The sequence below is a fragment of the Lagopus muta genome, chromosome 6 (assembly GCF_023343835.1).
Source record: "Lagopus muta isolate bLagMut1 chromosome 6, bLagMut1 primary, whole genome shotgun sequence".
NCBI lineage: Eukaryota > Metazoa > Chordata > Aves > Galliformes > Phasianidae > Lagopus > Lagopus muta.
Window position 1 is genome coordinate 44,428,580 of NC_064438.1, and position 25,684 is coordinate 44,454,263.

At 37.8% G+C, this 25,684-nt stretch overlaps 1 protein-coding gene across 3 annotated transcripts; it reads left to right on the plus strand.

The window, feature by feature from the left end:
- Positions 1-25,577, plus strand: CPSF2 (cleavage and polyadenylation specific factor 2). 3 transcript variants are annotated; one of them, XM_048948803.1, is made up of 15 exons: positions 1-108; positions 602-787; positions 2,141-2,300; positions 2,393-2,498; positions 2,866-2,995; positions 4,301-4,416; positions 4,846-5,033; positions 5,453-5,743; positions 6,862-6,962; positions 7,292-7,492; positions 8,218-8,370; positions 8,863-9,088; positions 10,655-10,954; positions 11,770-11,904; positions 12,010-25,577. In XM_048948803.1, exons 2-15 carry the CDS (start codon positions 639-641, stop codon positions 12,100-12,102), a joined length of 2,349 nt encoding a protein of 782 aa, XP_048804760.1. In that variant the 5' UTR covers positions 1-108; positions 602-638; the 3' UTR covers positions 12,103-25,577. The 3 variants fall into 3 exon arrangements, with proteins under 3 accessions (XP_048804760.1, XP_048804761.1, XP_048804762.1); XM_048948804.1 differs by having other exon boundaries at positions 15-91; XM_048948805.1 differs by having other exon boundaries at positions 19-112.
- Positions 25,578-25,684: the final 107 nt, after the last annotated feature.

The window sequence follows — 25,684 nt, forward strand, 5'->3', positions numbered from 1 at the left end:
ACTCTCCCCTTCCTCCTCCTTCTGCCCGCCCTGCGCAAGATGGCGGCGAGCGGCGTCGGTTCTGGCGGTCGTGGGCGCGCGTCGTGAGGCTGTAAGGAGCAACTCGAGGCAGGTAGCGGCGGGGAGGGGGTACCGCTGTGCAGCGGCCCCTCCGTGGGAGACGAGCAGTAAAGGGCCTGTGCGGTGCTCGCCGCGCTCGTTCTTCTCCCCTTGGACCGGGGCCGAGCGGCGGGTCCCGGCCGGGAGCTGGAGCCTCTCTGCGGGGCCGGGCTGCCCTCGGGCTGCCGCAGGGTCGGGAGGGCCGCAGCTATCGCAGCGCGTGCTGCGCCGCCTCGGTGATTCGTTAACGTTCGTGTTTAATTTTAATAAATTTCTAATCCCTTTCTATTTGTAAAAGGCCCCAAGGATCAGGTGTTGCAATCTGAAACTTGTCGATAGGTATCCAGCTGCTGTAGTCAGCATCATGCATTGCTGTTTTCATGTGTGTCCTCAGAAACGTTAGCAGAGATAGCCCTACCTCTCAATTTTTTTGTCTTTTTTTCTTAAATAAATAGCTTTTTGTTTTGGGTTACTCAGTAACACGTTGTCTTCCCCTGCTCAGATCTGTTCTTTAGGAAATAAGACACTTGGACAGCAGGATGACGTCCATCATCAAGCTGACCACGCTCTCCGGAGTGCAGGAGGAGTCTGCCCTGTGTTACCTGCTGCAGGTGGATGAGTTTCGGTTTCTGTTGGACTGTGGCTGGGATGAGAACTTTTCTATGGATATTATTGATTCCCTAAAGAAGTAAGTACTTTGTCCACTCTAAACATGCTTTGCGTTTTCTGAAAGCTCTCAAAATAACTTCTTGACAGAGTTGGGATTCTCTGCAGAAATTGGTTTTCAAATCGAGTCTGCTGATCTTGAAACACAAGGCAAGAGTTCAGATGTGTGTGTGTGTGTGTGTGTATATATGTATATATGTTTGTATGTATACATGTTGATCTCTCCCAGAGGAGGGCCATGAAGAAGGAAGCTGGGCTTGTTCAGCCTGGAGAAAAGAAGGCTGTGGGGTGACCTCATTGCAGCCTTTCAGTACCTAAAGGGAGCCTACAAATAGGACGGGAATCAACTCTTTGAAAGGGTTGATAACTGCAGGACAAGGGGAAATGTTGAGGGAGTGAACATTTAGGTTGGATGTCAGTGGGAAATTCTTTACAGAGAGAGTGATGAGGTGCTGGAACAGGCTGCCCAAAGAGGTTGTGGATGCCCCGTCCCTGGAGGCATTCAAGGCCAGATTGGATGGGGCCCTGGGCAGCCTGGTCTAGTATTAAATGTGGAGGCTGGTGGCCCTGCATGTGGCAGGGGGAATGGAAATTATTGTGTAGTAGCATCTAAGGTGTTTTGGGTGTCTTACCTGAGAAGCATTTAAATTTAATCCCTGTTTTAATAATAGCTGTCAAGAATAATGTGCATGGTCCAGTCACTATGTAAGGGACCAAAAAGCTGACTCCTGCCCAACTTGTATTTTCACTTGTTGCATTTGTTTTAGGTCCTTATGTTTTTGAATTATGATAGCTAGTCTTTGGCCTGAGTTCTTAAGTTATACCACAGTTTTCAAGGAAAAGCAACTTGTGTTTTTATTTATATAAATTAATTTTTAAAATGAAGCTAAAACTCACCCTTATTTTTAACCCAAATGTATTTTGATTTGATTGGCCTTTGCATCCTGTTATTTATACGTCCTCATTTGAAGAAAAGTTGTAATGTATTTTAGGTTTTTTAGATACATAAGCAGTATCGTGTTTGCTCTGAATATACCTTTGGTTCTTCAGTTAATGAACTTTCTGGTATCCAAATATATGCTGAAGTCTTTCTAGTCAAGAACATAGTGCAAAACTTTTGGAAGTTCGTATGTCACCCGGTCCTTGAACTTATGTTTTCAGATCTCGGTTATTTAAGTTTTTATTTTACTTGAGATTGTTTGGAAAAAAACCATAACTTTTAATTATGTTTCTAAAAACTTTATTCTAAACTGAAAAGACTTGAGTTCTCATGTTTGTTGTTCATACTGTGCAGTTGATCTCAAGACAGTCGTGGTAGGAAGTATGTCATACCATATACAACTCCCCACCGTCTTCTGCTGTCCTTCTTTTGTAGGCATGTACACCAAGTTGATGCTGTTCTCCTTTCTCATCCTGACCCTCTACACCTCGGTGCTCTTCCATATGCAGTTGGAAAAATGGGATTGAACTGTGCCATTTATGCAACTATTCCTGTGTATAAAATGGGACAGATGTTTATGTATGATCTCTATCAGGTATCTTTTCAGTTCACGCCTTAATACTCAATTTCTTTGACAAGGTAGAGGGCTTGAATTTTTGAACATTCTGTGCTTCTTATTTGTTTTAGTCTCGCCATAATACTGAAGATTTCACACTCTTTACATTGGATGATGTAGATGCAGCATTTGATAAAATACAGCAGCTAAAGTTTTCTCAGATTGTCAACTTGAAAGGTAAAGTCCCATCAGCAAGTTTTGATAGCTTAGTGATTCTGTTCCCTTTCATTGGCAGTTCAGGTAACTTTTTAAAAGGAGTATGTTATTTGAATGTTGTGCATTTCCCAGGTGTCAGTCTACATCAGCCAAATATCAGTAGAATTTCCATTTAATGAGGAGAAGGTTATGCCAAGGTTGATGGATTTTACTGGTTAGATAGGAAGGAGAGAGATGTTACTGATTTTCATACCTCATTTGACTTTTTTCCAAGTGATAGCTTTGGAGATTAGCTACTTATTTACCTATTATTTAGAGTAATAGGTTTTCATACGTGTCATCTACCTAAAATATTGAAAGCTATCTAAGAGACCATTCTTTTTTGTAGGCAAAGGACACGGTCTGTCAATCACGCCATTGCCTGCAGGTCACATGATAGGAGGCACGATTTGGAAGATTGTCAAAGATGGAGAGGAAGAAATTGTTTATGCAGTTGATTTCAACCACAAGAGGGAGATGTAAGTTCAATATAACTAACTATATTTCTCTGATGTGTTAAGTGTGTATAATTTGTGTGATAAATAAGTATGGAAGTAGCAGTGCCTTTCCAGATGTAAGAGAACCATTAATTTTACTTGGATTCATATCAGTGAATTTGAAACAAGCTTTAGCCCTGGGTTTCTTCATTCTGCTCAGATTTATTTTAGATTGAAGCAGGAAACATTCAGAAAGCGTTTGTATCATGCACTTGAAAAGCTTTTCTTGTTATTTTGAGGAGGGAAATAACACACAGCTTCTCCTTGTCATGTAGGAAACAGTTTTTACAAACTCTGTTTTCTGTTTCTCAGAATCTTACTTGACTTAGAAGGAACAGGAACTCTTAAAACAATGTGCTCAAATTCAACCTATCAAGATGGAATTTGCAGTATAACCGTAGAGTGTAGGTATTTTTAGGATGTTTTTGGGATACACAATATTTGCTTTCTGAAAAATATCCTAGAGGCTATAGAGCAAGTAGATGAATGTTGACTCTTAAAAATTAGTGCGTGGCTTACTGGATGGTTGAGATTTAAGAAAGTTCATGGTTTTGAAATTCCTGGGAAATGTTAAAGAAAAATGTGTGGGTTTTTTCTACCTTAGCTGACAGAATATTTCTCATGTCCTGCCTTCCTCCCATAAAATGCTTGTTTAGGAGAGGAAAAAAGGCAAGAAAATAAATATCGAAATAAGGTTTACTCGTTAGTGTTTGTTACTGTGCTTTTTAATATGCATCTCACCCAATTTAAGCATAAAAACAGAATTGTAGAACGTTCAGAATGGAAATGGTCCCACATGGATCATGGAATCCAACCTCTGGCTTCACACTGGGCCACCCAGCATTCAAGCCCTACATCTGAGAGCTTGTCCAAATGCTCCTTGAACCCTGGCAGGCTTGGTGCTGTGACTACAGCCTTAGGGACCCTATTTCTGGCTTAATTGAAGTCACGCTAAAGAGACTTTCAGGGAGTGAGGAAAAGAGGAAGGAAGTAAAATGAACTAAATTGAACCTATTTTTTCTAGTAATTGTAAATATTTATACAGTTGTTAATAAATATTTACTATATTAACCTCTTCGGAATTACTTGTTTAATCAGACTGACTCTTGTACACCTTCTTATTCTTGGCCTGAAGTATTTTCTTTAAGCAGCTCTTTGATTTGCTTATATGTGATACCCTGTTTTTTCCACTGTTGAAATGTACATGCAAAACTGTATGTTCACTGTCTTATTTTTTCCTTGTAAATTAAAAATGCTGACAGTGAGTTCTGGCCTTTTTTTCCACAGCCATCTGAACGGTTGTTCATTGGAAATGCTGAGCAGGCCTTCATTGCTTATTACAGATTCATTTAATGCTACTTATGTACAACCCAGGAGGAAACAAAGGGATGAACAGCTACTAAGTACGTATTCTGTTTGGGGCTCAAGATAGCAGTAACAGTTTGATTTATTAGCCACTGTAAATTGTTTTTGTTTGTTTGTTTGTTTTTTTAAGAAGTTTACTAACATCTAAATTAAGAATCTTTATTCAATTTTAACAACTTTTGAATTGCTTTTTCCTGATGGTACTAACCCTGTGGGGAAAATGTTTTCATAAAAACAATGACTTGCAGTCATGTGAAAGTCAAGTGTATGTGAAAATAGTGTATTTTACCCAGTAATGGTTGACTTGAGGGATTTTTAAATGACTTTCCTTAGCACATTCTTCTATTAATCTCCATTTTACTGATGTTTGAAGAAAAGTTATTGTAAAAATTAGTAATCAAGGTGGTGGGATCTTCAAAGCTCTAGATGTGGTTAAAAGTAGTTCTTTCTGTTTTAACTATTCTTAGCTAATGTTTTGGAGACATTACGAGGTGATGGAAATGTGTTGATAGCTGTGGATACAGCTGGCAGAGTTCTGGAACTTGCTCAACTTCTTGATCAGATCTGGAGAACGAAAGATGCAGGATTAGGAGTTTACTCTCTGGCGCTTTTGAATAACGTCAGCTACAATGTAGTGGAGTTCTCTAAATCACAGGTTCGTTTTCATTTTGATATGCAGTTGTGAGGGGGGTAGCAAGACGTGTATTCAAGAGCTTTTTTTTTTTTTCTCTTTAACAGTAAGAAGTGGCTGAAATCTGGGTGTTGTCCTTATTCTAGAGTGGGTGTTTTTCTCAAGCAAATATTTTTCTTTTCAATCAAGTTACACAAAGTCCAGTCATGGCTGCTGCCGTGATTCTTGATATTCATTTTATCATAAAACTTGTTGAAATAGTTTATAGCTCTTAAAAAGGTGGATTTAAATTACTCACTTGTGTTGTCTACCCTACATTATTTCTACACATATTGAGAAACTTCGTAATTGTGCGTATTTCATTCTTCTGCTGCCTGTCAGGTTATACATTTTTATATAGCTTGTATTACTATAGATAACTTTGTCTAAATATTATATTGTAGGTGGAATGGATGAGTGATAAATTGATGAGGTGCTTCGAAGACAAGAGAAACAATCCTTTCCAGTTCCGCCATCTCTCCTTATGTCATAGTCTGTCTGATTTGGCTCGAGTGCCTAGTCCAAAAGTTGTCCTTGCCAGCCAACCTGATTTAGAATGTGGGTTTTCGAGAGATCTTTTCATTCAGTGGTGCCAGGATTCCAAGAACTCCATAATTTTAACTTACCGTACCACACCTGGAACACTGGCACGATTCCTGATTGATAATCCTTCTGAAAAAGTTATAGATATTGAGGTAAAAATTGCCTGTATATCTTAAAGTTTTTGTGGTGGGCTACCTGGGGGAATATAAGTAAAATTGAATTTAGTTCTCTTTTTTTACCTGCTGAAAATGCTTTTAGTGGCAGAAGAAAATCTGAAATGAGTGTGTTACATATATTATGTGTTAAGGATAAATTTGTATAAAACAAGTCTTAGTAGGAAGTGCAAAATATTTTTTGTTGCTGCAGTTGAATTAGAGTCTAATAAGGTGAGCATGAAGTTGCTTTTAAATATTTATCTTTACACAGTGTTTTTTGTCCTCACATTAAAAAACTCTCTGCATACAGTTTAGGTGCAGATCCAACTACGGATGGATTATTCTTTCTGGAAACTACTTCGGGTTTAGATTAGGGGAGAATCAAGTCAAATGAGTACAGTGTATCCTACCAGAGTAAGATAAGTGAAACTTATGAACTAAAAGAACACAATTATTTGTTAGTTATGCTGCCAGATTGTATTCAAATAGTATACCTGTGCCTACTTCACTCTGGTAAATAGTGGTAATTTCTGGGAGTTCTTTGCGATCCCAGTAATTATTTCAGTCCTGATGATGCAACTTGCTTTCAGTTTTAGGTTGGATTGGTTCAATGTTACTAGAATTGAACATTATCATATGTGACCTGTAGTCTAATCAGTTCTGAAAAACAAACCAAAAAAAAAAACAAAACAAACCAAAAAAAAGAAACAAGGCTTAATGTTGTTTTGCCTGCTAACATGTAATTTTGCCAGGTACTTCTGTTCACGTTAGAGGCTCAAAGGTCAGAAAATAGCAGCTCACCTTAGAGTATTTGCATTTAGTTATTGAAGGGAGGTGTTTCCTCAAGGTGTTTTAAGGAATTATTGTAAAATGAATTGATTTTAATACTTCAGAATTAATTTTATATTTTTATGTAGTTTGTACTAATTGACTACGTTGTCATGATGTTGTCATGCTAAGGTGCCATGTGTTTATGTAAGTTGTTACATAAAGGACAAGATCATATTTGTCTTTGGTACTTAAGTATAAATATTATTTTACCAGCAGTGTGTAGGAGAAGTATTAACAGCAAGTCAGCTACTCACAGAAAGTCTAATTTTTACTTTATTTATAAGTTGAGAAGACGTGTCAAGTTGGAAGGAAAAGAACTTGAAGAATACCTAGAAAAGGAGAAACTAAAGAAAGAAGCAGCTAAGAAGTTAGAGCAGTCTAAAGAGTAAGTATGTTAGCTGTTGTGTTCTGCTGTTATTAGTTGAGATGCATGTTCAGCCTGATGTTTCAACCATTTACAGGGGCAAGTGAAAGTAACAGTTTTGGTAGGTTTGTCTGAGTGCATCGAGGAGTCAGAATGGTTGTCTTTAGTCAGTGGTTGTCTTTAATCCATTGTTACTATAGACCTGTTTCATCTGAATTTTGTGAACATTTTCTCTTCAACTGTCCTTGCCCTTAGTCTTAACTGTTACTGTCCAGTCAGTGTGTTTTTGTAATACTAAACCTGATGAAAAAAGAAAAGAAAAGGCTATTATTCTTGGAATACCATTTCAGGGCAGATATTGATTCCAGTGATGAGAGTGATGCGGAAGAAGATATTGATCAGCCAACTGTGCATAAGACCAAACATGATTTGATGATGAAAGGTGAAGGTAGCCGGAAAGGAAGCTTCTTCAAACAGGCAAAGAAATCTTATCCAATGTTCCCAGCCCCTGAAGAAAGAATTAAATGGGATGAATATGGCGAGATTATCAAGTATGTGGGGAGAGCAGTGGTAATGCTTAGTAACATGTAATAGCCATGAAATAGTTCAAAAATAGAAGTAATAAAAATCAGGTTTGTCTCTCTTTTGCTATACTGTTGTATGTTGTTCCAAGCACAGTAAGTTTTAGTGGCTTCTGAAACATGATTCTAGCTGAGATTCACAGGAAGCTTATGATGGGATTGAAACTGCAAAGCATTGATCTTGGGCCTGAATTCACATTTGTTACAAAGCGATTCCAGTCCAGGTCTTTGTTTTGATTTTTGTTGCTGTTGTTTGCTTTCTTTTTTCTTTTTATGGGAGAAAAGATTAAAAACTTCTTTTGAATTTGGCATTTTCCTGCTTTATATTCCGCATAATTTTGAAAAATTTATAGAGCTTCATTAAGGGGTATCATTTAGCCTAGAAAAACCTAGCAATATTTGTCCTATTTTTATGATGAATACATAGTAGAAACCCTTAAATTAGTAGTATTCTGCAAGATATCAAAGTTCTTTTTTTTTTTTTTTTTTTTTTTTTTTTTTAAGATACAAAGGTGACACTTTCCACTTGAGCTCTGTCCATATGTGGAATTATTTAAGGAAAACATGTTTAAATTGTTAACACTAAAAATTTTAAAATACCTCAGTATTTATGTCAGAACTGCTTGTTTCTATACTACGTAATGCTTTGGATTTACTATAAGACTATTAAAAGCAAAATGCTTTTCCTCCTTTAGACCAGAAGACTTTCTAGTTCCAGAACTTCAGGCAACAGAAGAAGAAAAAAGCAAACTAGAATCTGGTTTGACAAATGGAGAGGAGCCAATGGACCAGGATTTATCAGATGTTCCTACCAAGTGTATATCAGCAACAGAATCCATGGAAATTAAGTGAGTGGCTTTGTTCTTGTTTTCATAATTTCAGAGCCAAGAGAAGAAAAGAATTATTATTATATAATTATTTGGTTTTTTTTTTAACATTGTGAGACTGGATAGTGGCTCCCTGTATTTTTCCCACTGCACAAATGTCTTTTGCAGAAGGATCAATAAGAAATCTATGCCAGTCTAGCGTCAGTCTATTAATAATGCACATATTTCACTTTTTGTTTTGTTCTGCTTGTTACCTGCGTGATGGGTGCATTCCAGTACTGCACATCTCCTGAATCCATCCTCCAAAGTCTCAGCTGTTAGAGGATTATTTGGAGCTACACGTGTATATATGCTGATATTCTACAAATCTGTATTTTACTGATCTCTAATGTACCTTTTGCTGACATTTTACTATGATGTAGAAGAATTTTTTGTAATGTTTTCCATTTTTAAATTAAATCTCACAAAATATCTTTAAGATATTCTTTTGCATCTTTTTTTTGTTCAAACTAGAGCCAGGGTTACATATATCGACTATGAAGGACGCTCAGATGGGGACTCAATTAAAAAAATCATTAACCAAATGAAACCAAGACAACTAATCATTGTCCACGGACCACCTGAAGCCAGCCAGGACCTTGCTGAATGTTGCAGAGCTTTTGGTGGAAAAGATATTAAAGTGTATATGCCAAAACTACATGAAACTGTAGATGCAACCAGTGAAACTCATATTTACCAGGTAAGGTGCTGGAATTTGTTACTTGTATGTACAAGTACTGAGAACTGTAGTAGAGCAGCTGTAGTGGCTGACTTTCTTATTTAACCCTCAATTTTTTGTTAGAGGAGATGCGAAACATTTCATGTGTATTCTTGACTTGGACATTAACAGTTGCTTTCATGTATAAGCATTCTCCTATGCTCAAGTGAGTATTTCTCATAAGAAGTGTTTAAAACAAAACTTGAATGTGAGGTCAGTGTTCTTCAACCTGTAGTGCAGAAGGCCATGTTTATGTCTCTGGAAGCATCAGTTTGTTTTACGCAAGTCTTAATAGCTTTGTTGTGTCTATATTTAAATTACTGCCATATGTGACCTGGAATTCAAGATTCTTTTTGAAATTTCAAGAGGAACCTTAGAGAGCAAAGGGAAAAAAAAAAAAATCATATATTGGACTCTCTGTACCCAGTAGTTTAGAGGAAAGCATTTTGCATGCTGTTTAGACATCAGTTCTTTATTCCTTTTATCCTTTTACAATTAATCTAGAAGCATCACTAGAATTGTTGAAAGAAGTATTTTTGCTGCTTTCCAGAGAAAAATCTGTTAGCCTTGGAAGTAGAAAGTTCCTGTTACTCAAAATTACCTTGTTCTGGCATTCTTTAAGACAACAGACTTTTGTGGTTTTTTTTTTTTTTTTAGTATTGCTAGGGTGTAAGAAATGACAAATCTATGATTTTTCACAAAGTATTTATCTGAATAAAACTATAATAGCTCTATATTTCGTTTCAATTTTGTTGTTATTCATAAAGGTGAAATCAATCTTCATAAATTCAGGGATTCTTAATATACTTTTTTTCTTTCTCATTGAAACAACTGAACAGATGGAGTACTCTGGAGACATTGAATTAGAAGATAATAGATGAGAGCTGGATATCAGAATCCTGATGTCTTTTGGTTGGATTGTGCTGCAGATAATTAGTTGCAATTTCATTTGTACAGTTGCAGCCTTGATTCCTCTGTTGCGATAGTGCACCATCCCATGTGGATAGCAGTCTTTCAGGGTAGGGCTTATTTAATTAGTTCATGTCTTGGAATGTGTGAGGAATCAAAGTAATATTTTGATGACTTAAAGTCTGATATTGTCAACTTCCCCTTTCTCTATAAAATATATTTTTTAAGAAGGTTGATATTTGGAGCAGCTGTTTTGTAACCCGAATATATTTTTAGACATTTTCCTTAAATTTGATAAGGCCAATTGAAGAGCCCCTTGGCCACAAAAAAAAAAGTTGCTTTAAAAGGCAATGATTATTCCTCCTGTGAGTCTGACTTGTTTTGCAGTCATACTGGTTCTTATTTTAATCAAGATTTTAAAAGATATAGTTCTCTTCTACTGTTTAAGTTGACTACTGAAATGAGATAATACAAAATATAATTTGTATTAGTGTAGGATGTCTCCAAAAGACTATGAACTAAACCTATGCAGAGAGAGTAGAAGAAAAACTGCTTTAAAAGCATGAAGTAAGAATCTGGTTGTTTGTTTTGTTTTTGTTTTTTTCTATCAAACCATGCTTTTATTTTTGTGCACCCCAGGTCAGGTTAAAAGATTCTCTTGTCAGCTCACTTCAGTTCTGTAAAGCCAAGGATGCTGAGTTGGCTTGGATAGATGGTGTCCTGGATATGCGGGTCTCGAAAGTGGATACTGGAGTTATTTTGGAAGAGGGAGAGCTAAGGGAAGATGAAGAGTTAGAGATGCAAGTGGATGTGCCTTCTTCAGACTCTAGTGTCATTGCACAACAAAAGGCCATGAAAAGTCTCTTTGGTGACGATGATAAGGAGATGTGTGAGGAGAGTGAAATCATCCCTACTTTGGAACCACTGCCACCTCATGAGGTACAGAAACTTTCCTGGATTAGACTACTACTTTTTTTTTGAGTTCTGTGTTCTAATGCTGTTACTATTGTTTCAGATTTCAAGCTTTTCAGCAAGCACTATCTATTGCATCCAATAATGGTGCCTCGCATGTGGTTATCATCTATTTGTGAATATGAGATCTTAGTGTTCCATATTTGTAATTAATACCTGTGGATTTTTAAATGAGTTGATATTTAGTCCTTCTTGGGTTCCATTATGTGTTGTTGATGCCATGGGAAATACACTTATGTACTTAAGTAGACGTATGTCTTTGAAATTCGTGCATCTCTACTGAGTGATCTGAAAGCTCATTAATTTTTTTCATGATATTACTCTTAAATGAAAATACTTGCATGTGTGAATAGGTAATTTCATTTGTTCAGTTAATGAAGTACTTCCTTATCCTAGAATTACTTAAGATACTATTGCAGAGTCTTGAATGTAATCTGTTCCAGGAGCTAGATAAACATAGATAAACAATTCAAAAGTCTCTTCAGATTCATGGCAACCATCACAGAACCAGGTACTGGTCAGTAGTGCAGCTTACTGCAGCTCTGGCCCTGGCATAACTTGGCTCAAAAGAGTCTTCAATATGTGAGCGCGGAAAGAAGTCTTTTGCTTGATAGATGACTTCTAAGGCTTTCCATCCTGGAATTGTCTTGCTAATTTTCTCCTCTGTAGTCCTGTAGCCTATCCATAGGCCGTGATGTTGCCAACACAATAAGGAAAAGATCTTTGGAAAAATGAAAGGCGGTAAGTAGCAGGAATTTTAAAACTGTGTACATTGTTTAAAGGTTCCTGGACATCAGTCTGTGTTTATGAATGAGCCAAGACTATCTGACTTCAAGCAAGTTCTCTTGCGAGAAGGAATTCAAGCTGAGTTTGTAGGAGGAGTGCTTGTGTGCAACAATATGGTGGCTGTTCGCAGGGTAGGTGATCTGTGTCTTAAAACTCTTTGCTAACTAATTTTCTAAATGAAAATTATGCTTCTTGTTAGTTTAAAGATATTAAATTGAAATATCATTTTGTTTCAGACTGAAACGGGGCGCATTGGATTGGAAGGCTGTCTCTGTCAGGACTTCTATAGGATAAGAGAACTTTTATATAAGCAATATGCTATTGTCTAAAAGAAGCACTTAAAGGTGTTTTCGCTTGAACTTCTGAATATGCAGAGGATTTCTCTCTGGACTTTTTGTAGTTTTCTAATTTATACAGGGGAAAAGTAATTCATAAAGAACAGTTAATTACCCTGAACATGTAAATAACGACCGTTGTTGCTCTTCATAAATCTGTTGGTATGTTCCATGTTCTTGACTTTCAAACTGTTATGACTTATCTCCCACATAATGTATCACAAATGAGTTTATGACCACGAACTGTTTCTCAGGAAGGATTGGCACTGACAAGTCACATTTTGATTTGTTAGATTCCCTGCCAAAGACTACGAAATAGATAAAAGTCATTCTTCTGTTCTCAAATAAGATCAGATAGGGAGTTGTGGTTTCTTTGTTTTCTCTTTTTTGTTAGTTTTTTGTTATTTCAACAAGTCTGATTTATAGAAGAGTCTTGAGTTGTCTTGTATTTGTTTGGGTTTTTTTTTGTTTCTTTTTTTTCCCTTTTTAAATGGGGTCTAGTTAAAATATATTTTTAACAGCCCACTTAAAGTTGTCTGTATGTTCCCCCAGTGCTAATCTGGCTGCATCTTAATGTTGTTGCTTGTCTCCTCTTACTGACTTGTTCCAGTACAGCACTTCATTATTCTATATGAAGTATTAATCTGCAGGATCAAAAAACTACTTTGAAAAGGTAAGTTAAGAAGACTGGTGAAGATCCTTAGGCAGCGTAAAATCTAGCAGTTATGTGCTTCAGGGTAACTTCTGTACAAACTCATTGAATTTGTACCTTCTAGCTTTTGCGGAGTTGTGCCAACTATAAATTATTTTAAATTCTGATTTTTAATACCTTGGAAAACTAAAGCCTTTATTTACACACTGCTGTTTGTTCAGAATGCCATGAATCAAGTTCAGGATCCCTTATCTTGAAAGCTGAGTTCATGTGATCAATCTAATGCCTTCGTGCTGTGTTTCATAGTAGTTGCATGTTTTGACAGTGGGATTTATTCTAGCGGATGATGCTAGAAATTGAACTTTTTTTGATGAAGATGAGCAGTTCTTCTAATTTAGTTTCTCAGAAATGAATGTTTGCATACAAATAGCCTCTTGAGAGTTTATTTAATCCCATTTCCCCCCATCCACATATGCACCACCAATTTTGGTAATGAAAAGTTGCCTGCTTGTTTTTACATTCAACAGCAATGTAATATGCGCTCTCTGTCAAATGTTTAAATAAAATATTTGGGCGAAGTGGCAAAAAACCAGCCCTGTGGGCTATCAGTGAAAAGATAATTTGCCTTCTAATTTGTTCTTTGGCTAATAGTGTCTTATCTGATCTACAGAATATTTATTCTGTTTAAAATAGGAACTTGAAATTGAAGTCTTCCTTTCAAAAAGAAAAAAAGCAAACTACAAAATACCCAAGCTGCTAGAACTAGATGCTAAAAATGTAAAACATTTGAAAGTGAGAATGTACTTTGTTACATAAAACTTCCTGTCTAGGATTGACTAAACGCTGAACACTTCTTTGGCAACAGTATCGAAAAATGTTTCAAACTATATGGACAGTCAGAACTTCTCAGAAATGTGTTTTCTTTTTAGCTGTTTTCTAGCAGTGCGATTTAAATCTACATGATTTGCGATGCTTACTGGTTAATACTATTGTATTACTATTGTTGATACTAATGAACTTTTATAAAGTGCATTACTTTGTACGTAATAATTTTGGCCTTAGAACTTTTAACCGGGGGTCTTGGGGTGGGCAGATGTCCCTTAAGACTGAAGGGGATACCATAATAAATAAATTTATCCCAGAACTGGATGGTGAGGTCTCACAAAAGCAGATGGGCAGAATCACCTCCCTTGACCTGCTGTCAGGATAAGGTTGGTCTTCTGGGCTGCAAGTGCACTTTGCTAGCTCATGTTGAGTCTTTCATCAATTGACATGCCCAAATCCTTCTCCTCTGAGCTATTCTCAAGCTATTCTCTGCCCAGCCTGTATTTGTGTTTGGGATTGCCCCAACCCAGATGCAGGACTGGCTGGGTCCACCTTGTCTAGAAGCTTGTCTAGGTCCCTCTGGATAGTATCACTTCTCTCTAGTGTGTCACTTGCACCACTCAGCTTGGTGTCGTTTGCAAAATTGTCACCTACTGAGATGTTAAATAACACTGGTCCCTGGGGAACACTGAGCTGTTAACCACAACTCTCTGAGTGCAACCATCCAGCCAGTAGTCATCTTTTAAGAGATGGTGGGTTGGAAGATGAGTGCAAAGTCAAATCAGGTAAAGATATCCAGGGAACAGAATTTTAGATCTTAGATACTTAAAAACTGTATAAGAAAATGGTGGCATTTAAAGTTGGATTCATTTTGTAGATGCAGCTCACTGTTGTGTATGCTTCATTACCTGTAAATACAGAACAGGAGAGTTAGTTATGTCAATGTGAGCAGTATTAGTCTTAAGGAATGAATGCATGTATTATCTCTTCTTTTATAATACAAGTTTACTTAGAAAATCATCTTCCAAGAAGCTTGCTGGCAGGGTAGATTTCTCATCAAATGTTTAGTCCAAAAAATCTCCCTGCCTGCATTTTAAACAGTGTACGTTGTGAACTGTTGGTGTGCATCACGCTGCTCTACCAGTATTAACATAAGCACAAAAGAGTGTGTTGTTTTGGATCTATCTAAATAACTGAAAATGTTTTACTGATTTAATTAATTCCTTGTCCTAAAGGATGTGCACATGTGTTTCTGGCGGAGAAATTCTGCTGAAGAGTGGTTGCACTTCAGTGGTAGGTGAACTATTTTCAGCTCTATAATGCTCACTGTGGAAAAGGAATATAAAAGTAATATTTAAACATTAATGACTTGACGAGTGTGTTTTCTTACACGTAGTGAAAATGTGAAAGTTTGATAAATATGGGAAGTATCAAGATATGGGAGAACTATATTGTTTCATGCAGTGCACTGCAGATTATATTCTCTTTGATAGGTTATAAAATTACCACTGTGATACAAAGTAAAATAAATTACAATGGTTTCTGAGTAGAATTTCCAATAAGCCATGTATCAGTTTTCCCTGAATGAAAAATCACTAGAAGCTCGAAATGCTATGAAGAAGCAAGTTTGGCATATGAGCTTTAGCAGGAATAACCTGCCTGTTGTTGCATAATCCTCTTAGGTGGTGCAAGCTGGATCTGTGGTTCAGCAGCTGAATGATAATGAGCTAGGCATCTGCCAAAAGGCATAGTCTGTAACTGCAATCTGGTGTTCACAAATTTTAGTAACGAGCAAATAATTGATTTCGCTATTATAAAATTTTCTTCCATGGTACTTGTTTTCAGTGCGGGTTTTCTGAAGTGCTGCAAACTTCTCTAAAAGGTGTTTCTGACAAACATTTCTGAAGAAATTTGGAAAGGTGGTAATTTAACAGCCAGACACTTTCTGTCCAACCCTGCATGAGATTGATGCCAGTTTCTTAAAACTGGCTTTGGAGATCAAGGGAAGCTTTCATCATTTGGTACTGGCTATGGTACCCTTGCTGGTATGGAAGACATAGTAAAACCTTTGTCAAATATTACCATCATAACGCTGCATTCCATGTCCAATGTAGAAAGAACTTTTTAAAAATATAATCAAAGCTATTTTTTCCCCTCTATGGCCAGTAAGTACAGGAAGCATTTGTATGTTAATTAGAAATTGACAAAGACTTGAGCTTTCAAAACGCAGATATTAAGTGATGGCACTTGGAGCAATCAGTTTCTTGAGTTGGTGGCTTCGTCAGTGCCTTCCTAGAGTTAACTTGGTTGCCCTTTCTGCATGGAGCCTGGTTTAGCTCTACACCATAAAATTGTGACACAGACAGTGGTTTTCTTGTCTGCTTTACAGCTGTATAAATCTGAACAAGAGCCCTAGAATGAGCCAGCTTAAATCACTGGAAAATGAATTCCTGCTAATAAAAAATGATTAATGTCTTAGAAGTTGAAAGCCAATTTCTTATAAAAGTTTGTTTAAAATTGTGCTTTTATATAATGCTACTGCAGTTAATCTGATGTAGAGAAATTACTGCTTCCTTTCCTGATCTTTCTAGTTCAGTAGAAAGAGCAACTGGCCTCAGAAGTTCCTGGCCAAGAATCAGAGATAAAACCATAAAACCTCACTTTGTAGTCATTGCTTCCAAGTTGACTTTTTTTTTTTTTTTTTTTTTTTTCTTTTAAATCTGTCTGGATAAGCTGTAAAGTGTTGTTGTCTCAGCTGTGCCTTACCCCACAGTGTTTCTCAGAAATAATCGTGAAGACAGGTAGGTAATCTCTTGTTATTAGCAGTAGTACTCAGTGCAGGAAAATTGTATGAAGGATTTTTGAAAGATTTTTTGAAAGAAATGGAATGCATTACATCACTGGAATTCAGTAAATATCACCTGTTTCATTTTTGTCAGTAGTCCATGGTGGTAGAAACAGGCTTTTAAAGGTATGCTTTTTGATGACATAATATGAGGTGTTAAGGTTTAAAATAATAATAACAAAAAATAATTGTACCTGGCTAATTGGTCTGTTACCAGCTGCTTCAGGGTGTGAAACTGAGTGTTTTCATAAGATAGCCTCTCTCAAAAGATGGGAGTTAGTACATAAGACAGTACTGCCCTCTGTTTTACAGTTTTACAGTTCTAGCTGTCCAAATCAATCCTGATGCAAATAATTATGTCTTCTCTTGTTTTCAAGGAACATGTTTAGCTGTCAGGGGAGGGTGAACCCAGAGCATGATGTGATCAAAACTTCGTAAATCATTGGCAGGTGCTATGCAAGCCATAATTATGATCTGTCTCATAAAAATCATCGGGGACTCAGTTTTTGCCATGTTGCTGCTCCTGAAGAAGCTGCACAGCTGGCAGAGCATATTGCCCATCACCTTGCCAGACTTGGCGTTTGAAAGTGTGCCAGATTGCTTTGTGCTGTTATGCTAGCCATAGATCAGCAGTATGTGACAGAATGAGGATAGGAAGCATTTTATTTTTTGCCCTCTGTAGAATCACAAGAGTTAAAGTTGCATTTAAGGAGTCCGATCTGTTTTTTGAACCTACTAGGTACTTCCATTGTGTTGCCTCCAGGGTGGAGGTTAGCCAGATTAGCCCCTATGCTGCAGGAATCCATACAGTAATTTTGTTCTTGATGTATTCCAGTACAATTTCTACTAATATCAATGTTTGGAGTTACTCTATATAGACAGCTTTTCATGTTTTATGTAATTTTATTATGCTTCAGTATTTCTTTCATAATCTCCCTGATTTTACTAATGCACAATATTGCAAATGCAGTATAAAACTAGTCAACAGACTTTAAATCATTTGTGTATCTCTAAACCTCTTATGCTGATTAAAAGTGTTAAGGCTATTAGTATTTTTTTATGTAACCTGGTCTAAATTTAGTTTCTGTTACAGTCAAAAAACACTCTGATATTGCAAACCATGATCCTAATCTGCTTCCTGTGGAGTTGGTGGCAGCAATTTTTCAGCTGAGTTTTTGTGTTTTTGTCAGTTGATAACTTGAATAGATAACCTTTTGTGTTTGTCACAGAAATTCATGACTTCTCATAGTTCTTATTTCTTTTCCAGAAGTGTGTGTGTGGGGGGGGTGCTGTTGACATTTGTGTTAAATTCTTGTGTAGAGCAGATAAAAGGAAATAACTGAGCAAATAGAAATCACATATAGTCAGTACCTTCCAAACTGAATAGCTATAAAATAGAACAGAATAACAGCCTCATCCTGCAAAAATCCATCTGTTGGTTCATTCTGGGTAGCCTGTTCTTGTTTTAACACATTAATTGCTGCTATATGGCTGTTTCAAAATGCTATTTGTATATTAATGACATTACTTCCTTCAGTATTGCGCATTGCCTTTGGTCAGTTGAGACCCATAATATTAATTTTACATGTTCATTAATTTCACAAGTTCTGTTTCTATGATGGATTGCTATAGAAAGCCAGCTCACAAAAGGTAGTCTCATTGTGCCTTGGTAGTTGAGGTATTAGGACACATAGTGAAGGAAATCATCAGCTTTGTGTTCAAGGCAACCTTTGGGAAGATGAAATAGCTTGGCAGTACTTCTGCTGCTAATTGTAAATAAAAATGTATGTCTTTAAATTGATACACAGAAACAGATGATTTACATGATTTTCTTTAACATAAAATTCAAGCTTTTCATATATGTGTGCATAATGTGAGAAACAGAGACAACACTGTGTGAGCTGTATGTACTGGAGTTAATAGCTGTATACCTAAGAGTACAGAGCTTGAGTGCTTCATACTTCTGGTAATCTTAGTCCTGCACTCGCAAGGCTATTCAGCCAATTGTTCTGTAGGAAAGGAATAACTTTCTAATTATTAGTTATTTCTTTGATCTGCAAATGGAATTTTCCTTTAGTTGTCAGAACATGTGCTTTAACAATTTTGAAATCATTCTGAAATAACTCTCCTAGCTAGGTGAGCAGCCTGAAGAGAATATCTTCTTGAGAATGGGGAGGGATAGCTGCCTGAGTATTTTTGGTTTGGAAATAAGGTATGGATGGAGTGAAGAAAGAGCCCTAGATTCTGTGGAATTTAAGGAGAAATGACCAAAACTAATGGCTTTCTCAAGGAGATGATATTTTGTTTTGCTTCAGTGGATTATGAATATCTTATCAACTATTGCCTATAAAATTACGCATGGGCCTAAGATTTGATTGGGGAACCTAGACAGTTTTACTGACAAGTTCTTCGAGTGTGTTTTGTTCAGTTTTGTGGTCGGAGAAGCTAGAATGATGCCTGATATTGATGAATGCTTAGAATACTGTAGGCAAATTGTGGATGTTCTTGGCAATTTATGCACCACTGCTTCCAATAACTGCATTGCTCAGTTGACACTGACAACTACAAGTTACGAGACACTGTTTTCTCATCTGGTCATGAACTTTTAATGCATGTGGCACTCCATTCACCGTCATTTGTCCAAACAATAGTCTGTAAATTTTGAATATGCAAAGATATTTTTCATTAATTCTCGATAATAAAGTTTTGTCACTTAATAATTCATTAGATCAATCACATGCAATGTGATTATATGAAATCTAAAATTAAGGGAAATCTTAATAGTTTAATTCCTAACTGTTGAAAAATCTTCCTTGTATTAAGTGACTTTTCTTGTGATTATTCACCTTTCTTGAAAATCTTTGAGCTTACTAAATTTGTTTCCAACAATACTAATGTATACTTCTATAAGCCTTGATTTCTTGTTGCAAGTATTCTGCTTTACCTTCTATGTCTCTGAAGTGGCAGACACATGCAGGTCTCTGAACGGACTTAGAAAGTCTGCTATATACTTTTTTTTTTTTTTTTTTTTTTTTGTACTAATGTAAAATCTCACTTCTATCAGCATTGCAGCCCATATCTTACTGCACAGAGCTTTGACTTCCTTCATGTGACTTATGAGAAATGCTGAAGTTCAATACTGGTTGTGTCATTTGGAAAAATGTCAAGTCAACTTCTCAGCTTTTACTCCCACATCTTTTGTCATTGCTTAGTAAATTCCTAGGCCTGCAGCAGGTAACTTATGACTCTGTGTGGACAGCTGAGAATTACCCAGCAAGGCATCTTTAATGTCTAGTATGGTAGGACATGTCTGTGCTGACAGAATGGCGTGTTTCAGGGAAGACATGGGGGAAAGGATGAAACTGTTGGAAACGGGCAGATTTGTATTTAATTGTCTAATATTTCTGTGGAGTATGCCAAAGGATTACTTTCTGGATCATCAAATTCACACTACTTGTGATTTATGCTTTTAATACTCAGTCTGTCTCCTCAAACACAGGGCCTTTTCTTCATTTGTGTTGCATCTTTTCTCTTTAAATCTGCTTTAGTGCTTGGAGAGAATTATTTGCACACCTTTTATGTTAACATTTTGTTAGAATTCTGTCTGCATAAGGAAAAATGTATTTATTTCAGTTTAGTGAAGGCAGCTGCACATGTCAGCATAATGAGCCTTAAAGATCTGTAAGGTGACAAGTGATTTCTACAGTGAAGTTATTTTTAGATTGCCAACTTTCAAGGTATGTTGATTTAATATTCCTGAAGCTTTGTTGTGATGAAGCTTTGCAATACTTATTGGTTTTCTAAAATGGTAGTTAAGTAAATATGTGAAACACTAACGCAAGATAGATAGTTGCTGGTTGTAACAGTTCAAATGATTAGATCTTTACATCACCAGTTACCTATTGTGGAATTAATGTGGATCCATCAGCTAAAACTGCCGTGCCGTAATGCAAAGTTTTCTTTTGAATTTTTGTTCAGGCTGTGATTTCATAGAATATGAAAAATAAAGCTTTTGATGTCTTTCCATATGTATGGGAATTGCTAAATCATGGCCTGAACCAATGACTGAGCACCTGGTGGAAGGACAAAGCCAGCCCTGGGAGCACAGGTGAAAGCAATGCATCTATGTGACAGGATGGAGTGAAGCCTAGTTCCACCTCTCCCTAAACCTCATTTAAAAGGCTGTCTGCCTTTAGAGGGATCTCTTACCTGGAGATCCCTCCTTTTGGAGTACTCAGAGAGCCCTGATGCAAATCTTTCTTTCTTTAACTGGATTGTGACCATCTCTCTTTTTTGGGTAATTCAGAACTGGTTATCTGCCATCACCTTTCCCTACATCACATGTCCTGTTAATTGCCTTTTGAAAGGACAATTCTGATACTCATTCCACATCCAGCTTGAAATAAAAGCTAATACAGCTAAAGTTAGTGAACACCTGTCATATGACAGCAGCTCATTTCTTTCTATGCTGCGTCTGGTTGTGATGTCCTGTCTGTTGTGTCCTTCTGCCCAGGTTCGGGCTTCTTTTCTGCCTTTGCACTGTGGTATGCAGTGCTGTTATGTAAAGCATCTGCTTTCAGGCTTGGGTGCCAGAGGCTGGAGCTTGGAGGCCACACTGGAACATGAGTGATGTATCTCAGTATGGTCAAAAAGAAGTTGCTTTGGAAAAGCAACATGTGTGTGAGTTTCTTCGACCAGAATAATGTCTCTTTTCTAGGAAGTTCATAATTTGAACCAATGGTATTTTTGTGTTAGGATAAACTGTCCTCACAATCTTCAAGTAGCTTAAACTTTCATTTCTGGTAATTCACTCAAAGGGTAATCGCTATTTCTCCTTTTTAACTCAATTTCATACGGATACTTGGAACTGTTTGTTGAAAATGCTAAGCAGGTCATAGCTGATGCCTTTGAGAAAGAATAGGAGCTGTGAGGCACTGCAAACACACTATTAGAGGAAGGCACTGTATACCGGAGGAGGTACTCCTGAGGGACACTGGCCAGGGGCACTCCAGTGGGGTGGAGACTTAAAGATGCAGAGGGGCAATGGAAAACCAGTAATGAGGGACAAGCAGGGAGTAAAGGTACTATCATGACATCCTGACCAGCCGCACTGCCCTTCTCGTGCGGAGAGCTGGGCCACTGCCAGCTGTGGATGTAGGAAACTAGAAGTGGGGAAAACAGCTGTTTGTGTGTGTTGGTTCTTTCATTTCATTTTTCTCAGTAATCACATCAGAAGTTAACTGGCAATATATCAGAGAACCTCTCCAGGTCAGTGTCACCTCAATTCTGGGTGGACATGGCCCTGCAGGCCTACTGACCACTCGGTGCTAGAGTGCAGCCTTGTCAGTGTCTGAAACAGTGTCTGCAGTTTGCGGTTAGTAGCATTACAGCCCTCATCATACGGCATATTTGCTATGGAACCTTCAAGAGTATATGCAGTGTGTGATTTATTTATTTATTTATTTCTTCTGCAGAGAAGGAAATAGGAACACGAGATTTTTTTGAACCAAATGGCAGTTAATGCAGTCGTGTTGCATGAGCTGTGGTTAGGCAGGCATGAGCCAGCTAGCATCGAGTGACTTGTCATTTAAGAACAGAGACTAACAAAAAATGTGAGCTGCAACCATATGCAGAACAAGCACCTTTCCTGTGAGGTCCCTTCCAACCCAAACCATTCTAAGATTCTGTGTCAGGTGTGACTGCTGTTGGCTCTTGTTGAGCTGTGCATGGCAGTGCAGTGTGCGCTCTGGTGGAGGCGTACAGACATTCTGGCTGCAGTTAGGGCAAAGAGATGGAACTGGGGAGCAAACACCCCCAAGATCTGTAGGCAACAGTGTTCGTGATAGAGTTGGTTAGTCCCAGGCATTAAGGATTTGGTTGCATTTCTCTGTGAGAAAATCTTTAGCTAGTGCAAGTTCTCTGTGTGATGGTGTGTCACTGCTTATTCTGAATTGCATTTCTTACTGTATTCTTAACATCAAGCTACATTAGCTGTTCATCTCATATGCCTTTCCCGATACTGATGATTCTCTTTGGTATTGTTGTACTGTTGGCAGCTGAGCTGCTATTGAACTTGCGGTCAAAGATCCAATGGTTTCTTGGGGTTGTGGAGAGGAAAGATCGGATAGCGGGGTGGGAAGTGTTAGTCTGGCTGCCAGAATGCCAGAACTTGTTTGGGAGAGGCTTCATCCTATGGAGAGTCTGCATTGTGTGAATGCAATGGCTGTGCTGAGACCCCCCCCACCAGCCTGGACAGATTTCTTCCTTTACCTTTTCTCACAGTAGTGCATCCACATCATTTCTGGCGGTTCCATGAAGGAAGGCAAGAGTAAAACTTGGATAAGGAGAGAAAATATGAATTTTTTGGAGTTTATTAAATCATTTAATCAAGGCCTCTGCAAATGGCCTGTACAGGTCAGCAATTTGGAGGTGCAACATAAGCATAACTGCTTATAACGATCACAGAAAAATTACAAGATTGTAAAGATCAGCCTGAACAAAGTGATGATAGTGATGGGATACAAGTTTATTCTGTACTGTGGTTAGTGTCTATATGAACTCTAATTTCTTAATTCATTTGCTTGCTTTTTTTTTCCCCCACAAGATTTTCAAACCGGGTATCTATTCTGATGGAGCAAACCTTGTTACAGTGACTGTGTAGCAGATCACTTGGTGAGAACCAACATGCATGAGTGAGGTTTGAGCATAAAAAGTTGTCCCTTATTCTTACTGCCACAGCAGAGAATTAAGATCAGGTTTGGTGAGTAAGCTCCGTTGTCAAAGATGTCTCACAGCAACTCATGACTACAGCCAAACATGCAGAAGACATGACAAATACTAACAGGAATAGGACTGAGAGTGTGAGCCCTTTCCCTGATACGTCGTTATCTTATGGCTCATGTGGCATTAGCAATTTCATCTTAATTATGTGTTAATGTGTGGGAAACTTTTATAGTGTTTTTGTTGTTGTTGTTTGTGGTATTTTTTGTTGGTTTTTTTTCTGCAAATGAGCCTCCTTTTTCTCCCAAAATGGTAGGAAATGGAAAACTCCCTGAAAGGAGGTTGTGGCAAGGTGGGGACTGGCTTCTTCTCCCACATAGCTAGCAATAGGACAAGAGGGAATGACCTCAAGTTGCAGCAGGAAAACTTCACATTGGGTATTAAGAAGTAATACTGAAAGAGTGGTCGGGTGCCCAGGGAGGTATCTGAGTCACTGTCCCTGGAGGTGTTTAAGGAAAGGGTAGATACAGAAGTAAGGGATGTGGTTCGGAGGGCAATATTGGTGATAAGTGGATGGCTGGACTAGATCTTAGATGTCTTTTCTAACCTTTATGATTTTGTAATTGTATGAAATGATCGGGAGGGAGTGGGAAACAGTGACCAGAAAAGTCAAACTTTCCTCAGCTCTGAATTCAGAAGCTTTAAAGCTAGGATGGCTGTGCGTGAGCTCTGTTAGCAGAGCATTTCCTCAGCAGAAAGCAAACAGTTGTCCGTTCACCCCTTGGAGAGTAAGGGAAGTTGTTAGGAAAAAAAGAAATGATAAAAAATTGAAAAACAAGTCTGCACAGCATGTAGAGAGTGGACTTAATTGGTTGCATTGGGAAATCATCCAGAAAAGTCCCTTTTTCTGATTTGACTCATTCCAGACTGCCTTTCTCAAGTTGTCACTTGCTGGTATGTGTGGTAGAGTGAATGGCATCTGTTCCATTTTGCTGTAGAAGTGTGCCTGAGCATATCAAGTGAAGGGTTTGGTTGATTGCATTTCTTTTCTAGCACAAGGTCTCCAGGGGACCTTCCAATAAAAACTGGAAAGTGCTCCTGTTAGGTATAAAAGCAGAGCCCTTGAAATCAAATGAAGCTTACATGTAATTATAAAGCCCACACGGAGATGGAAAACCAAATCCAATTAGCAAATAATATCATTCCCTCTCTCTGGGAATTCATCTTACAGTCTCTGCTCTTTGTTAACGCTAAGCACAAACATAGATTTAATTGTCAGTAACGCTGTCCTGTTTTGCCGTTAAGTAGTACAACACTGCATTGTGCCATGTTCCTATTTTGGGGACTGAGGTTTCCCAAATCTTCATGTGGTAGGTTGACTCTGCCCAGCAGCAAAGCACACACACATGGTTGGTTGCTTACCTCAAATACAGACCCTGTGGTCTGCTCTGAAGCAAGCCGGCTCCCTTAAAGCTGGACCTAGCACATTGCTTATGGATACCATCTTTCAAACTGAAGGCATCCTTTCTTGTGAGAGGAATTAGGTGCAACAAGTCTGATGACTGATGAGGATATTAACGTTCTGGCAATAAGCAGCAAAGTAAAATAATGCTAGATTGGAAACGGGTAACAGAGTTGAAGTTAGCTGGACCTTAACCTAAACTTAGGTAAATATTCTCGCTGCTTTTTGGTGTGTTTGTTTTGTTGTTTCTTTTCCTTGGATGTTTTTTAACAGCTTTGTGAAAATAACTTACAAAGGAGCCTTAATAAAATATCATGATGATTAATAAGAGATTTTCTGATAAATTTCTGAAGATTAATTTCAAAGAAACGAGGAAATGTGGGTGCTGAAAGAAGAACTCTATTTTTTAAAAATTCAAGTTGAATAAAAGGAAAAAAGGGCAAGTGAGAGAGAGGAAAGCTCTGCTGATTCAATCTCTGTAAGAATTCTGGAAGTGTGACAAAACATCTTCTGCTCCCTTTTGTTTTTAGGGTTTGTTAAGAGATCTCTTGCTAATGTTCATCTAAAGGTGGCAGTAGCCTGTTGCAATTGGAGTTTTGTTGAGTGATAGGAAATGCAGATAGCAGGAAGCCCTCGACTAATCCAACGCTTACCATTAATCCCAAACAAACCATCATTAGTATCTGGTTTTATCCCGCTAAGTCTGTGCTGGATCGTGAATTATGTAACCTGTGCTTTATTAACATGTAATGGAAGCTCATTATCAGGTAGGTTACTTCAGAAAATGGGAGTTTAAAAATGCACGTTTGCTGCTTTCTGTTCCCTGGTTTTGTTTGAGGAATTTCTAAGGATTTCATAAAGAAGTTAGTGCATATTTCTTAATCATTCCATAAGTAAACTTCAAACTCGCTGAGCAATTGCCTGGCAGAAAGCAGCTGTTTGCAATATTACATAGACCCTTTTTGTTTAACTGGTAGAAAATGTTGATAGACATTACTTAGAAAGGGACCACTAAGCCTTTTCTTTGTCAAGGAAGAGGCTGGTCTGGTATTGAGGTGCAAAACTACACACT